Source organism: Pongo abelii, chromosome 10 (assembly GCF_028885655.2).
Source record: "Pongo abelii isolate AG06213 chromosome 10, NHGRI_mPonAbe1-v2.0_pri, whole genome shotgun sequence".
Classification (NCBI taxonomy): domain Eukaryota; kingdom Metazoa; phylum Chordata; class Mammalia; order Primates; family Hominidae; genus Pongo; species Pongo abelii.
In genome coordinates, this window is record NC_071995.2 from 112,566,010 (window position 1) to 112,583,049 (window position 17,040).

The window sequence follows — 17,040 nt, forward strand, 5'->3', positions numbered from 1 at the left end:
GAAGCTTTTAAAAATACCAGTGCCCTGGCCACAAGCTCAGATATTCAGGGTCAACAGGTATTAGCATTGTTTTGAAACTCCCAGGTGATTTTAATCAGTGGATGAGAGATGAGATCCACTGATTTGAAAGTGGCAAATCTAAGCTGGTGAAAACAGCTAGTTCCACATGGCAGTGATCACCTGGCCTTATTGCTATGACCCTGGAAGAGGCTGGGAATCTCCTACATTCAATTTTAAAAGCAGTCTTGGGGTTAAACATACTAAAGATGATTTTCAGCCCCTTGCCAGCACTTAATAAGAACTACTTTGATGGGCCAGGCGTGGTGGCTCACTCCTGTAATCCCAACACTTTGGGAGGCTGTGGCAGGCAGATCACTTGAGCTCATGAGTTTTATAACATCCTGGGCAACATAGTGAAACCCCATCTCTACAAAAAATACAACAACAAAAAATTAGCCAGGCATGGTGGTGTATGCCTGTAGTCCCAGCTACTTGGGAGGCTGAGGTGGGAGGTTGGCTTCAGCCCAGGAGGCGGAGGTTGCAGTTAGCTGAGAGCATGCCATTGCACACTAGCCTGGCCCACAGAGACAGACCTTGCCTAAAAAAGGAAAAAAAAGAGAACTATTTTGATGGATTAGCAGCTGTGAATGAAGGCAGCAGCAATGAGTGAAATAGTAACCAACTCCTTAGTCTAATATGTAATATTATTATTACTTTTATTGAGCCCTTACTCTGTGCCAGGTACTGCGTTAAACATTTTCACAACATGCTGTTAGTTTGTTAACTAACCCTCACAGCAATGCTATAAGATGGGCACTATTATAATGCCCATTTCAGAAATGAAGAATTTGAGGCCCAGAGAGGTTAACTATTTTTCTGAAGGTCACACAGCCCTTTGATGAACTCTGACTCACTGGCCAGACTGATGTGACTGGCTTGGTGGAAATCTAAAGGGAGAGGGGTTGGTAGAGTGGGAAGTGTACCACTTGCCCTTATCAGCCCTCCACTGGGCCAGCTCTGTAGAGGATGACAGCTCCTCCAAAACTGTAGGCTTTCCTGGGAGGAACAGTTAGAAGCTGACATCACCGGGATACATAGTTCCAGACTTAGTAGATCCAGAAGACCTGTTGCAAAACCTTTTTTCTCAAAAACTCTAGAAGAGAACCCTGGACGAGAAGGAAGCAAACTTCTTGGCTACTGAGAAGGACAGTGTGTGTGCTGGTTCCAAGGACAGGAAGGAGAGCTGGCACTTGAGTCCCCTGTAGCAGAGAAGGGGAGGTTGTCAGGACCCCATGCACTGAGCATCTCTTCTGTATTCCCCAGTCTTCCCTCTCCCCCAACCTCTTTCTGTCTCTCTCTCTCTCTCTCTCTCTCTCCAGGCTTCTCCATACCAGTTACAACTACTTAGATCTACACATATGGTTTAATGTGGTCACCTTGTACCTGCTGAGTTTACATATCCTCAGTCAGCAACAGATAATTTAATGTGGTGATCAGAACATAGACAAGGCAAGGTGTATTTGTTTGGAAGTCTGGAAAGTGTACTAGTTTCCTGTTGCTGCTGCCATTTGGGCACTTGGCTTAGCTTTCTGAGTCATCTTCTTTTTTTTTTTTTAGTAGAGATGGGATCTTGCCATGTTGCCCAGGCTGGTCTAACTTCTGGGCTCAGCCAATCCTCCTGCCTTGGCCTCCCAAAGCGTTGGGATTATAGGCATGAGCCACTGTACCCAGCCATCTTTCTTTTCTTTTCTTTACTTTTTTTTATTTAAAAAAATGATAGCATGTTTTCAGCTGAGTACTACCATCAGCCTATTTCCTGCCTGTAGAATTTTGAGAGACTGAGTGGCCAAGGCGAGATGGGTCAAAGTCAGAGTGGTGGTCATGGTCCTGGAGGTGGCAAGAAGGATGACAAGGACAAGAAAAAGAAATATGAACCTCCTGTACCAACTAGAGTGGGGAAAAAGAAGAAGAAAACAAAGGGACCAGATGCTGCCAGCAAACTGCCACTGGTGACACCTCACACTCAGTGCCGGTTAAAATTACTGAAGTTAGAGAGAATTAAAGACTATCTTCTCATGGAGGAAGAATTCATTAGAAATCAGGAACACATGAAACCATTAGAAGAAAAGCAAGAGGAGGAAAGATCAAAAGTGGATGATCTGAGGGGGACCCCGATGTCAGTAGGAACCTTGGAAGAGATCATTGATGACAATCATGCCATCGTGTCTACATCTGTGGGCTCAGAACACTACGTGAGCATTCTTTCATTTGCAGACAAAGATCTGCTGGAACCTGGCTGCTTGGTCCTCCTCAACCACAAGGTGCATGCCGTGATAGGGGTGCTGATGGATGACACAGATCCCCTGGTCACAGTGATGAAGGTGGAAAAGGCCCCCCAGGAGACCTATGCAGATATTGGGGGGGTTGGACAACCAAATTCAGGAAATTAAGGAATCTGTGGGGCTTCCTCTCACCCATCCTGAATGAAGAGATGGGTATAAAGCCTCCTAAGGGGGTCATTCTCTATGGTCCACCTGGCACAGGTAAAACCTTGTTAGCCAAAGCAGTAGCAAACCAAACCTCAGCCACTTTCTTGAGAGTGGCTGGCTCTGAACTTATTCAAAAGTACCTACGTGATGGGCCCAAACTCGTACGGGAATTGTTTCGAGTTGCTGAAGAACATGCACCGTCCATCGTGTTTATTGATGAAATTGACGCCATTGGGACAAAAAGATATGACTCCAATTCTGGTGGTGAGAGAGAAATTCAGCGAACAATGTTGGAACTGCTGAACCAGCTGGATGGATTTGATTCTAGGGGGGATGTGAAAGTTATCATGGCCACAAACCGAATAGAAACTTTGGATCCAGCACTTATCAGACCAGGCCGCATTGACAGGAAGATTGAGTTCCCCCTGCCTGATGAAAAGACGAAGAAGCACATCTTTCAGATTCACACAAGCAGGATGACGCTGGCTGATGATGTAACCCTGGAAGACTTGATCATGGCTAAAGATGACCTCTCTGGTGCTGACATCAAGGCAATCTGTACAGAAGCTGGTCTGATGGCCTTAAGAGAACGTAGAATGAAAGTAACAAATGAAGACTTCAAAAAATCTAAAGAAAATGTTCTTTATAAGAAACAGGAAGGCACCCCTGAGGGGCTGTATCTCTAATGAACCATGGCTGCCATCAGGAAAATGGTTGGGAGATTTCTCAGTCCCTGAAAGGGATGAGGTTGGGGGAGTTGCCCAGAGGAATCCCTGTTCCCGTTGATTTTTATTAGCAAAACATCCTGTGTCTTTTGGAGTACGATGTGTAAGTGCCCATTGGATGGCCTGTCTGTTGGTCACTGTGCAGCAGTCTGCTTCCCAATAAAGCGTGCTCTTTCACAAACAACAACAAAAAAAGAATTTTGAGAGACTGATAGCCTTTTTTAGTTTGTCATCTCTCTGTCCCTCTTAGTCCAAGGTGACAGTGTTTCTGCTGGTATAACAGTCTCAGAAACCTTGTGGATTTCCCATGCATGTCACAGAGACTCACTTCATTAGACAAGAGGCTCCTCCACAAATCTTTCCTGGATTGTCTCATCTCTATTCCTGTCTTCTGCTGAGATGGCTGAGGGAATCATCAACAAGTCACATGTTTAATCCCTCCAAAAGCCCTGTATGTGACCCGATACTGTGACCTTTGGGTCTTTCTGAGGCACTGGTAAGGTGCTTTCCAGCCATACCCTTGGCTTTCTCTCCAGAGCACGCTTTGCTGACAGGGAATCTACTAATGTTAGCATCATTTGCAATCCGAATAATCTAATAATATCTCAAATCTTCAAGTCCTGGTTCCTTTTTGTTTAATAGTTCTTCTCTGAATTTTTTTCTTTCCTCTCACATTTTACTTTAAGCAGCAAAAAGAAGCCAGGCTACACTTTCAACACTTTGCTTGGACATCTTCTCAGCTAAAATATAGAAATTCATCATTTCCAAGTTCTGGCTTCCACATAATTGCAGGACAGAATTCAGCTAGGCTTTCTTACACTATATAACAAGTATCCCCTTTCCTCTACTTTCCAAAAACGTGTTTTTATTTCCTTCTGAGCCTTCATTGGCAGAATCATTAGTATTCGTATTTCTATCATCAGAGAGTTTTTGATGCTTTAGATACTCTCTTAAGATGATACGGACTTTCTCCATCTTGGTCTACTATTCCTTCTGAGCCCTCACTGGCAACAGCTTTAACATCTTTTCTTTTTCTTTTCTTTTCTTTTTCTTGTCTCTTCTCTTCTTTTCTTTGGAAACAGAGTCTTGCTCTGTTACCCACCCAAGAGTGCAGTGGCACAATCCTGGCTCATTGCAACCTCTGCCTCCCAGGCTTAAACGATCCTCCCACCTCAGTCTCCCAAGTAGCTGGGACTACAGGTATGTCCCACCACACCTGGCTAATTTTTGTAGTTTTTGTAGAGATGGGGTTCTGCCATGTTGCCCCAGCTGGTTTCCAACTCCTGGGCTCAAGTGATCCATTCACTTCAGCCGCCCAAAATGCTGAACAACCACATTCGTATCAACAGTCTGTTTGAGGCAATCTAGGCCTTTTCTATCATGTGCCTCAAAATTCTTACAGATTCTACCTATCACCCAATTCCAAAGTCACTTGCACATGTGTAGGTACTTGTTACAGTAGCACTCCACTCTTGGCACTAAAATTTGTAACGGTTTTCTATTGTTGCTGTGAAAAATTACCATGTACTTAGTGGCCGAAGACAACACAAATTTTTTCTCTTACAGCTGTGGAGGTCAGAAATCTAAAATCAGCCTTACAGGGCTAAAAGCAAGATGCTGATAGGACTGACTGCTTCTGGAGGCTCCAAGGAAGAATCCATTCCTTGCTCTTTCCAGGTTCTAGAGGCTGCTTTGGCATTCATTGGCTCATACCTGCATCACTGCATTTTTTCCTTCTGTCTTCACGTTGCCTTCTTCCCTAACGTGGACTCCTCCTGCATCCCTTTTATAAGGTTACTTGTGGTTACATTAGGACCACTCAGATAATCCAGATAACCTCCCCATCTCAAGGCCCTTAACCTAATCACATTTGTAAGTCCTTTTTGCCATATAAGGAAACACTCACAGGTTCCACATGGATCTGTTTTGGAGACCACTATGCAGCTTACCACAAAAAAATATACATCAGGTTATGAACTGGTTATTAGGGCTAGGTCTGGGGTGGGGGAGGGTAACGAAGTGGAAGGTACGCAAAAAGAAGAGGACAAAGTGAGGAGAGAGGGTGTGAGGGAGGAATAACGAAAAAAACCCCTCTATTATAAGAAAAAAAAAGACCATATTTAAGCCAGCACATGTGACATGAGCCCATTCATTTAAAATTCCATTTATATAAAATTAGATATATGTGTGTGAGTTAATACACAAAGAAATGAATGAAAGAATGGTCACCAAATATAAATGGCTAACAAGATGATGGGCTTTCAGGTAATTTTTATTGCCTTCCTTCTATTTTTATGTAAAAGTTTGAATATTTTTTACAATCAGCATGTATTATTTACATAATTTAAAAATAATAAAACGATTTTATGTGACAGTTTTAAAAAATTAAAAAGAAAAAGATTAGATTCCCAATTCCAAACTTTAGGTGAGAGAGGATCTGATTAGCCCATCTTGGATCAGGTGATCACCCTTGATCCAATCAGCCTGGGAGGCAGGGTCACATGACACCAACATGGCTCCCAAGGGCTTTCCCCATTAGGGAATGAGGGAATGTGAGGTGAAGAAGGGTGTTGACCTGGCACACGCCTCAGAAATATTGATTACTCCATGTTAGGGATTTTGTTAAAGAAGAACTGTATGTGAGCCATGATCAAAGTGTTATAACCTTGAATTTGCTATTTTAATTTCTGACCCAATCTGAGTCAAGAGCAGCCATCTTGATGGAAAGCTCAGCTGTAACTCTCAGCCTTTCCTGGGCATGGATATGATTTCAGGCATTCTTCCTTGGTGAAAGGCTATAGCTAAGATGACCAATGGTTTCTGCTGAGACAGTGATGGGGCTGGCCCCTGAGCCAGGTTCCCAGGGAGGGATGATTTGTTGACCAGAGTTCCAGCCCTGACTGGGCTTCCCTTGGCTTCCCAGACGCCCTCCTGTAGCAGATCAATGAGGTGAAGTTCCAGAAGACCTTGTTTCCAGCCCTGCTTCATGTCTTACCAACTGTGTGACCTTGATCGACTCATTTAACCTCTCTCGGCCTCAGTTTCCTCATTTGTAGAGTAGGGATAATAATGCCTACTTCTTGGAGGTGCCCAGGGGATTCCTGGAGATGATATACATAAAAGATTTAGTACAGAGAAAATGCCTGATAATTTTTTATCTTCACGATTATCATGATCATCATCATCATCACTATTAACAGCCACAATGTGCTTGGATTCCAGAAAAGTCACACATGAGCATCCTGGGTCCAGATGCAAACAAGGCCCTCAGAAAGAGATACCAGGAGCCAGGAGCAATATCTGCCTCACTGGCTGTGTGAGGATTGAGGAATGAATGCCCATAAGTGTGAAGAGCTCAGGACAGTGTCCAGAACAAAGCACACACCCAATAAATGCTAGCTGTAGTGAATACCTATAAAGAGAGAGGAGAGGGGGGGAAGGAGGGAGGAGGAGGGGAGAATAAGAAAGTCACATCCACACCCAGAGAAAAAACAGAGGAAGAGAGAGAGGGAGGGAAGGAGAGACAGAAAGAGATGGAGAGAGTGAAGGGGAAGGGAAAAGGGGAAGAGAAGGAGGAATGAAGGGAAGAGAAGGAAAAGGACAAGAGAGAAAAAGGAAAACCAAACATAGATGAGGAGACAGAGGCAGAGACATGGAAAGATAGAATGTGAAAGAGACAGTATGTATCTAAGGGTCTCTTGTCCTCTCCCCAGATCACCACCCAAGCTGTTCCCACTGCCACTCTTTTATCCACCTTCCCCAACCTGGCGTGAAAATCCACACCTTCCACCCGTCCATGCCAGGTTGCAGAGGGCTGTCCAGCTTGTTCCCTACCCACAGGCTTACTGATGGGGCTGTGGTGGGGGCTGGCTGTCTCTGCAGTCATCCGTCTTGGACTCATCTAGATCCTATCGGTCGTATGTACCACCGACCACAATGACCTATCTGCTGCCCCGCTGGCCTCCACCCCGGCTTCCCTATTGGTCCATCAGAACAATAAATGTCCTGCTGTCACTTTCTATTTGCCCACCACCCCTCCTGCTTGGATCCAGGACAGACAGGGCCACAAAAGGAGATTTATACAATAAGATCCTATCCCTATGCAACTGTCATCCTCCACCCATCTGCAGAGGGGGCATCTAGGGGCAGGGGGCTCTGTGGGGGCACCTGCAAGGGGCCCCACCATGGTCCTCACCCCTGGGCAGCAGCAGTGGTGCTGATGGATGAGGAGGCCAGCTTCCCTCGCACTGTCTGCCTGCACGCTGCTCAATACTTCTCGGAGTGGCTCTATTTGTATTGCGTGATATATAGGTCTATCCGGGTACCATTGTAGTGGATCCTGCTGCCACCTCCCCCTCCTCACCCTGGCGCCTCTGTCAAGAGGGAGGCAGTGAATTCAGCCAAATCGCTTCACCAGCCTTCTGCCTTCTGGTGCCCAGGGCAGTGAGCATGGCTGCGGCAGTCATGAGAGGAGGAGGCCTCCCAGGACATGTCACATGCAAGAGGGCATGTAGATGATGGGTCAGTTCAAGAAACAAGAGCATCTCCTATGTGCCAGGAACCGTGCAATACATGCGGGATCCGAGGCTCCATTAGACATGTTCCATGCCCTTGGGGAGTCTGGTGAGTTAAGCAGGGAACATGTCCAAAACCAAATAAGGATGAAGGAAACACCAAAGTAAGTGTCCCTTTGGGTGCCACGATCACTTGCTTATCCTTCAAATATTCAGTATGAAATGGTCACAATAGTTTCCGCACTTGGTCACTGAGAGGCTGGGAGGATGAAATACGTAGAATGCTCAGCACAGTGCCTGGCACCTGACAGGCCTGCAGGAAATGAGAGACCGCTGGAGTGAGGCTGCCTGGGTGCAAATTCCAGCTCAAGCTTGAGCAAGCCCTTAGTGTCTTTTTATTTCTGTTTCCTCACCTGTAAAATGGGAAGAATCATAGTAAGTCCCTCATCAGGTTACTGTGAGAGTGAAATGAATTAACATGCATGCAAAGCTCTTAGATCTGGCACGTCCAGGTCTGGCACGTCCGAATCTTGTGGAAGTGCAAGCTGTTTTTATTATTACAGCAGTGCCCCCTGACCTGAGGGGGATACATTTCAAGACTTTTAGTGGATGCCTAAAACCATGGATAGTAATACACAGATGGTCCCCAACATATGATGGTTAGACTTATAATTTTCTGACTTTACAATGGTGTGAGAGTGATATGCATTCAGCAGAAAACATACTTAAAGTACCCATACAACCATTCGATTTTTTACTTTAAGTACAGTATTCAATATATAAGAAGAAGCTGGGCACAGTGGTTCACGCCTGTAATCCCAGCACTTTGGGAGGCCAAGGTGGGAGGATCACTCGAGGCCAGGAGTTCAAGACCACCCTGGGAAACATAGTACCTCGTCTCTACAAAAATAAAAATTAAAAGATTAGCCAGGTGTGGTGGCACGCACTTGTATCCTAGCTACTCAGGAGGCTGAGGTGGGGGGATGGCCTGAGCCCAGGAGTTCAGGGATGCAGTGAGCTATGATCACGTCACTGCACTCCAGCCTGAGTAACAGAGCAGCCTGTCTCAAAAATAAAATAAAATAAAATAAAATTAAGAGATGAGATATTCAATGCTTTGTTATAAAATACGTTTTGTGTGATGATTTTTGTTTCAACTGTAGGTTAGTGTAAGTGTTTTGAGGATGTTTAAGGTATGCTAGGCTAAGCTCTGATGTTTGGTAGGTTAGAGGTATTAAATGCATTTTCAACTTAAAGATATTTTCAACTGAACGAAGGGTTTACCAGGACACAACCCTATTGTGAGTTGAGGAACATCCGTACTGTTTTTTCCTATACACGTATGCCTGTGGCAAAGCTTAATTTCTAAATTAGGCACAATAAGAGACTAACAACAATAACGAATAAAATAGAACAATTGTAACAATATACTGCAATAAAAGATATGTGAATGTGGACTCTCTCTTTCTCAGAATATCTTAGTGTACTGTACTGTACCATGGGTAAAGGGGACAACTGAACATGGTAGCTATTGGTTTTACTTTCCTCGATGCTGCAGTTCTTTGGGAGCTTGAGGTTTTACCTGCAAACTGGGGATAATAGCGGTATCTACCTAATAAGTGAGGATTAAAAGAGATAATGTAGGGAGATAATGTATATTCAGGGCAACTTGAATCTATGTTCCTGGGTAAAAACATTATTTTTAATAAGACAGATAACGTATGCAAAATGCTGTCTTGGTCCACTTTCTGCCGCTATAACAGAATACCACAGACTGGGTAATTTATAAGGAAAAGACATGTATTTCTCACAGTTCTTGAGGCTGGGAAGTCCAATAGCAAGGTGCCAGCATCTGGTGAGGAGCTTCTTGCTGTGTTATCTCATAGTGAAAGGCGGAAACACAAGCTAACATGAGAGACAGACGGCAAGAGAAAAGGGGAGCCCACTACTGCGATAACGGTATTAATCCATTCACGAGGGCAGAGTTCTCATGATCTGATCATCTCTTAAAGTTCTCACCTTGCAACACTGCTGCAATGGCAATTAAATTTTAGCATGAGCTTTGGAGGGGACATTCAAACCATAGCAAATGCTTATCTCAGGCGTGGTGCTTAGCAGGCACACAATATACTCGTAGTGATGATTATCTGTTCACGCAAGCTTGTGTTGGAATAATTAAGGTATTTGACTTCTCTGTCCTCCAGAGGAGGTTCATAGTGACATACGTGGTAGCAAATATGTATCATAGGTGCTGTAACTACATAAAACAAAGGCACATGGGTCTGGGCAGCTAGGATAGACAATTCCAGCCTCATCTACATCTACTCTTCAGGCAGAGGAGGCATCCTGGCACCTCCATGCCTTTGTGCTGGTAGGATTTTCCTCCCTGTATTCATTTCCTAGGGCTGTCATGACGAAATGTTACACACTAGGTACCTTAAAATAACAGATGTTTATCATTTCACAGTTCTGAAGACCACAAGTCCAAAATCAAGGTGTTGGCAGAGTTGATTCCTTCTGGAGGCTTTAGTAGAGAATCAGTTCTCTGCTGTCTCTCTTTTCAATTTCTTTTCTCATTTCTCTTGTTTCTATATGCATTAAGACTCAATCTGGCTTAATGCCAAAGGGTATTTATGAACTCAAGTAACTGCAAAGTCCAGGAGATAGTGGTGGCTTCAGGTGCAGCTGGACCCAGGGGCTCAAATGATATTTTCAGGCATCTGCTCTCCCACCATCTCTTGGCTCTGCTCTTCTCTTATTGGCTTCATTATCAGGCAGGCTCTCCTATCATGGATGCACATATTATCAGTAGCCCAGCAGAAAGAGAGTGCCCCTTTCAGAATAGTTCCAGGCAAAGCCCTGCATGTCACTCCCTTGGTCTGGCTTGAGTCACAGGTCCAGAGTTGAACCAATCACTGTGCATTTGGTTGTCCAGGCTTGAGAGCTTCACTCATTTATGACTGGGGGAAGGAGGTGGTGCCTTCAAAGGGAAATTGGGTTGAAGTTTCTAGACAAAGGGGGAAGGTATGATGAGCTTGCCAAAATACTGACTATTCTCCCCACTCTCCTTCCTTTCCTCTGATTCCACCTCAAATGCTGAGCTGGACTCATGATGTATGCAGAGACCCTGAGTCCTGGGTGTTCTCCAAGAGCACATGCTAAGTGGTGGGTGGAGTGAGAAGAGACAAGCGTTTGAAAGGTGAGATGTCAGGGTAGAAGAAGACCACTCAGCACCAAGAGTTTCTTTTCAGGGAATAAAAATGTTGAGACTTGAGGCCATCAGGTCCACTGCCTTAGTAGTATAAATGGAGAAACTGAGACAAAGAAGGTGAAGGGACTTGCTTGGGGTACCCTGTGAGTCAGTGGCAAAGCAAGAAGCAAAACATTCATCTCAGATTCCTGGGCTGGTCTTCATTCCCCCACACACTTGCATGGTCAGATGGGTGGTTGTTTTGTGGGATGTAGCTACCTGCTTGAAGGAGACTCTGGAGATGGTGCCCAAGAAGAGGTGCCATTTTGGATGGACACTGAAGGATGAGTAAGCATTTGCCAGGGTTGAAGGAATGGAGCCCACACATCCAAATCCATACATCCTTCCATTCTCCCTCCTTCTCTTTCTTCCTTTCTCTCCCTCTCTCTTTCATTTCATTCTCCCTCCAGCCCTCCCTCTGGGGTGACTTCGGAGGGAGTGATCCTGGCTAGCACCTGGGAAGAGAGGGAAGACATTGTTACAGCATCCAGGAGTGGACCCATGAGAGCCTGAAGTGGAGGGGTAGCGGTGAGACCAGAAGTCATAGCGTTCAAAAGCTTCCCAAGAAATGCAGGTGTCCAATCATGGAGGGTGCAGCTTCCCAGGAACAAAAACAAAACAAAACAACAGCCTCAAAACCAGGAACTGTACCTCCCTTGCCCAGAGTGGCCACTAAAAAAATTAATTTTATTGTGGTAATCATTTTGCAGTGTATTCATATATCAAATAATCACATTGGACAGCTTGAATATATGCCATTTTAACTTTTCAATTACACCTCAATAAAACTGGAAAATAAGTAAATAAAATAATGAAAGAAAAAAATTCCAATTCACCAGTGAGTTCAGGCGCAGATCCCTGGAGATAGCAAAGCTTGTGGTTTACAAATGCTTAAGGAACAAAAGGGAAACCTCGGAGTTGGAGAAAACCATTTAAAGCTACATGCCAGCCTCTACTTTCTCTGTGTCCAACCCCACACAATTTATAATCCCAGTCTCCCTGGCAATTAGCCCAGATCTCCCTCCGCGGGGAGGGGTAGTTAGAGCTGGTCATGTGACCACGGGGTCACATGGCCCAGAGCTGGGCAGAAGCAGTCCAGGTCCTCAAAGTGCTCCATGTGCTTTGCTCTGTCGGGCTGATTTGTCGCCCCTTCTGTCCCAGCTTGGCCTGCTTGGAGGAACACCTGCTGTATTGGGGTCTGCCTCTGCACTTCCCAGCCTGGTTTGCCTTCTCCTGTGCTAGAGGGGAATGACTGGGAGAAGAAGCTGGGGTGGTAGGCTTTGTGGCCTTGGGCAAGTCCTTTATCCTACAAATGGAGGCTCCTAAGTGAGCCTTAGTCCTCTCCTAAGTGAGCCTAAGTGAATTATCCCCTAAGTAAGCCTTAGTCATTTTCTAAGTGAGCTTCACCATGGCTTTCCTTGGCTGCAAACTCCAGGAGCTGCCCCTCTCAGGGACAGTAACAGCTGAAGTCCTCATGGAAGGGGGAACCTCTCCACCCTCATCCCCTCACCCCCTGCACCTCTGGGAGGTTCCTTTCCCACACCAAGCTCATTCCCTCCCCACTTTAGGTTTCTGCATTTGCTGTTCCCTCTGCCTGGCACACCATTCCCCCAGCTCCTCCAGTGGCTAATTTCTTCTCATCCTTGAGGTCTCATTTTAATTGTCGCTGTCTCTTGTCATCCAATTACTGCCTACCCTCACCCCAGTTCCCATCATTGCCTCATCACCCCATCTCTCCGTCTTCATAGCACTCACCCTATCTGAAACTATTTGTTCATCCGTCTATTGCCCATCTCCCTTCTAGAATGCAAACTCCATGACGTGTGTCCCATCTTACTTGTCTTGTTCACAGCTGAATCCCCGTTCCTGATAACTGTGCTCAACACAGTAAGGACTCAATAAAGTTCATGAATGACTGACTGCCTCATTTTGCAGATGAGGAAACTGAGGCTCAGGGAGAGAAAGTGATTATCTTAAAGTCCACCGCAAACTATCTGCAGACTCTGATGTCCTTATTCCTTCCTTAGGTTATACTTTTCCCCTCATCTGTAAAATGAGGACAATGGTGGCTCCTGACTCTTTCTAATGAGAAAGTTACAGCACCTAGAGATGCCGCTTCCTCTAGGTGGGAACTCGAATTAGAACAACACAAGCCCAGGTTTCTTCTCCCTCTTCAGGTGGGAAGCCTTTCAAACTCACTGCCAGCAGTGCCCAGAGAAGGAAACCATAAAATCCGTGACAGCATGGTTTATTGCACCCATGCAAACACACCCCCCAGGCCAAATCAAGTTCCTCCCAAATCATAAAACCCTAGAATGTCAGCGCTGGCAGAGAACTGGGAGACTGTGTAGCCTGGAGGCTCCCAGACCTCACTCAGCAATGGCCTTACTTGGGGAACAATTTTGAAACTCAGATTTCTAGGCTCTACCCTGAGCATCTATGCTAGTTGGAAGTGTGAAGGGTTTGCTGGGCTCTAACACCTGGAAAAAACAAAGGGAGGAAGCAGGATGGGGCACGGGGTTGGGTCAGAACACAAATGTGCAGATATGACACATTTCTGCCAGCCCAGTGGGGAGCTGCAGATCAAAGGTGGTTAGAGGAGTCCTGAGTTGGGCAGAAGTGACCATGGCCCTGGTGCCACTGCCATGCTCACTGGCCAGGTGCCACCCTAAGGAGATCATGCCCTCATCTCCCAGGGCCTCGCTCAGCCACTGGCCAGGGGCAGCCCAGAAAAACCATCACCTTGAAGGATGCAAACATGGATGAGCTGGAAGTTATCCACAGAACACACCCCCGCAGCGGGGCAAGGAGGCTTTTCTTGAAGGGAAGGCAGCACATCTCCATGCTGCTGCGCTGCTCAAATCCATAAATCATAAAATCCCAAATCATAAAAGCCTAGAATGTCCCCTGGAGGGACCTGAGATTTGGTATTTTAGTAAGTTCTCTGAGTGCCTTAAGCTCCTAAATGACTCCTTTTCCAGTGCTCTTTCCTTTGCTCAGGCTTCTCTAGGCCAGCACAGTCAAGATGAGCATCCATCCCATATCTGGTAGCCACATTTCAGGAGAGATGGAAAGAGGCAGGTGGCCCAGGCTTCAGGATCTGAGAGAGATGGTTTAAGGCCTTGGTTCTCAACCAAGGGCAATTGTGTCCCCAGGAGACATTTGGCAATGTCTGGAGACAGTCTGGTCATAACAACTGGGGCAGGAGGTGCTAGTGGCCTTTAGTGGGTGGAGGTCAAAGATGGTGCTAACATCCAACAGTGGACAGGACAGTCCCCACCCCAAATAATTATCTGGCCCAAAATGTCAATAGAGCTGTGTTAGTAAATCCTGGTCCACGACCTTCCTGAAATCAGGGATGGTATTTGGTGAGTACTAGGTGCATTTTCCTGATTTTGGCTTCCCCAGTTTGGGCTGTGACCCAGACTAGGTTAGGACCTTCTGTCCTCTGGGCTCTGGCTTGCCAGAGCCATCTGGTGCCTAAACCTGCCATCCTTGTGTTCCCTCCAGGCCTTTGCACTTGCTCTTCCCCCTGCCAGAACAATCTCTCCTACCCACCCCCAGCCTTCTTCATCACCTGACGCCTTTATTCATCAGTTACTCTGTGCCAGGAACTGTGCTCAGTACTTGCCTGGTTTTTCTCATTTAGTCCTCACAAGCACCACCCTCTGAAGGTGGTGTGATTGTTGTCCCCCATTTAGAGATGAGGGAACAGAGACATAAAAAGGTTAAGTGGCTTGCCCAAGGCCACACAGTCAGGGAGTGATAAAGCGGGAATCCCAGCTTAGGCAGGCTTCAGAGCCCAGAATCCTAACCACTGCACCACCCTGCCTCCAACAGCTGCCTTCCCACCCTGTCTGTCCGTGCACTGGTCTGCAGCCTCCTCCAGGCTCTGGGCTTGGTGTGGGCAGGGACCTTGTGCCTGGCATGGTTCCTTTTACAGAAGGGGCCCTCTGGAAACATTGAGTGAGTGGATGAAGTCATAGCATTCTGGTCTCCATTCTTGAAGTTCTATGGCTACAGTCAGGTCAGCATCAGAAGGCAAAGAGCCTGTGACCCACCACTGAGTTCGAATTGAGCATTCGACTTCCTGGTTCTCACTGGAGAGTGATGGAAGAAGTGCCCACTTGAGGAAGGCTTCTCTAGGTTTGGTGGAAGCCATAGACACCTATGTTCATTACTGTGACTCCATGTCCTTTCTGTGAATGGTCACAGGATAGAGCTTGCTTTTGAGGACATTGTGTCTAGGGAAACACTGGGCCCCTTCCTCACCTTGGCGTTTCCAGTGCTGGGTGTGGTGCCTGCTGAACAGTGGTGCATTAGGTTCCAAGGGCAGCTGTAATAAATTGCTACAAACTATGTGGCTTAACACAACAGAAATTTATTATCTCATGATTCTGGGGGCCAGAAATCCAAAATCAAGGTGTCAGCAGGGCCATGCTCCCTCTGAAGTCTCCAGGGGAGGATCCTTCATTGCCTCTTTCAGCTCCTGATGGCTCCAGCCATTCCTTGGCTTGTGGCTTCTTCACTCCAGTCTCTGCCTCCATCTTCTTGTGGGTATGCTTGTGGTCTTCTTCTCCTTTTCTGCATCTTATAAGGACACTCGTCATTGGATGTAAGACCCACCCTAAATCTAGGATGAGTTCATCTTGAGATCTTTAACTACATCTGCAAAGACTCTATTTCCAAATAAGGTCACACTCACAGGCATCAGGGGTTAGGAACTGGACATATCTTTTTGATGCCACTATTCAACCCATGATAGTGAAGTAGTTACAATAAAACAACAGTATTGGTATCAATGATACTGATATCCACGGTTAATTATTCATTTCCAATCCTGAGTCCTTTCCGTATGCCTTGGCCTTATTAAAGACTTTTTTTTTTTTTTCAGAGTCTTGCTCTGTCGCCCAGGCTGGAGTGCAGTGGCGTGATCTCGGCTCACTGCAACCTCCGCTTCCTGGGCTCAAGCAATTCTCCTGCCTCAGCCTCCTGAGTAGCTGGGACTACAGGCGCCTGCCACCATGCCTGGCTAATTTTTTTTGTATTTTGAGTAGAGACAGTGTTTCATCATATTGGCCAGGCTGAACTCCTGACCTCATGATCCACCTGCCTTGGCCTCCCAAAGTGCTGGGATTACAGGTGAGAGCCACCACGCCTGGCTGGCCCTAAAGACTTTACCTGCAACTTCTTCTTTGATACTCACACCAACCCTCACTCCTCCCCAATTCACAGACAAGGAAGCTGAGACTCAGAGAGGCAATGTGACTCTCTTCCAAGGTCTTAAATTTCCAAAGCTGGCTGTGCATGTGAATCACCTGGGGTAGGAGAGCTTGTCTTAAAAAAAAAATGCAGATTCTTACACCTTATCCACAGGTGATTCTGACTTATGAAGGTCTAGGATGAATAAAAAAATCAGCATTTTTATCAAGAGGAAATTTCCTCCTAGTTAGGTTTGGGAATATGTCCTGGTTACTGTTGCTGTGTAAAAAATTACCCTGCTCCTTAATGGCTTAAAACACTCATTTTAATTTGTTCTGGGTTTTGTGGGCCAGGAACTTGGGAAAGGCTCAGCTGGGCGGTTCTCACTTGAGGGTCTCTCATGCGGTTGCAGTTCACATGTTGGTTGGGGCAGCAGTCAGTTGAAGGCTCAGCTGGGCTGGATGTCTGAGATGGCTCACTTCTGGTGACTGGCAGGTGATGCTGGCTCTCTGTCAACAGGGGCTTCTCCAAGTGGCTTCTTCAGCATGGTGGGCTCAGGGGCGCTGGACTTCTCAGAGAGAGGCTCAAAGGCTCCAGGCATGAGGAGATCACACAGCATCACTTCTTCCATATTCTTGGTTATAAGTGAGTCACAAGCTCATCCAGATTCAAGTGGGGGGAGGAGGGGGACATAGACCTCATCTCTCAGCAAGAAGACAGTCAAGGAATTTGTGTTCATTTAAAAAAAAAAGACTATGACAGAGTGGCTGCACACTACCTAGCAATACTTTCCTTTTGTCTTTTGGCTGAATGTTCATTGAAGTAGGTTATTTTAAGATGAACATTATCGTGGAAAAAGG

At 46.1% G+C, this 17,040-nt stretch overlaps 1 protein-coding gene and 1 long non-coding RNA gene across 2 annotated transcripts in view; one reads left to right on the forward strand and one right to left on the reverse strand.

Moving 5' to 3' along the window:
* Nucleotides 1-1,847: 1,847 nt before the first annotated feature.
* Nucleotides 1,848-3,395, forward strand: LOC100939541 (26S proteasome regulatory subunit 4-like). The gene is given in 3 exon segments (XM_054527650.2): nucleotides 1,848-2,417; nucleotides 2,419-2,483; nucleotides 2,485-3,395. Coding segments are annotated over 3 exon segments (1,317 nt in total). The 5' UTR covers nucleotides 1,848-1,856; the 3' UTR covers nucleotides 3,176-3,395.
* Nucleotides 3,396-9,410: 6,015 nt separating this feature from the next.
* LOC100939164 (uncharacterized) overlaps nucleotides 9,411-17,040 on the reverse strand; it is a 28,859-nt gene continuing 21,229 nt past the window's right edge. Inside the window, exon 3 of the long non-coding RNA XR_152169.4 lies at nucleotides 9,411-11,433. This is a non-coding gene — a long non-coding RNA (uncharacterized LOC100939164). The remainder of the gene's footprint in view (nucleotides 11,434-17,040) is intronic.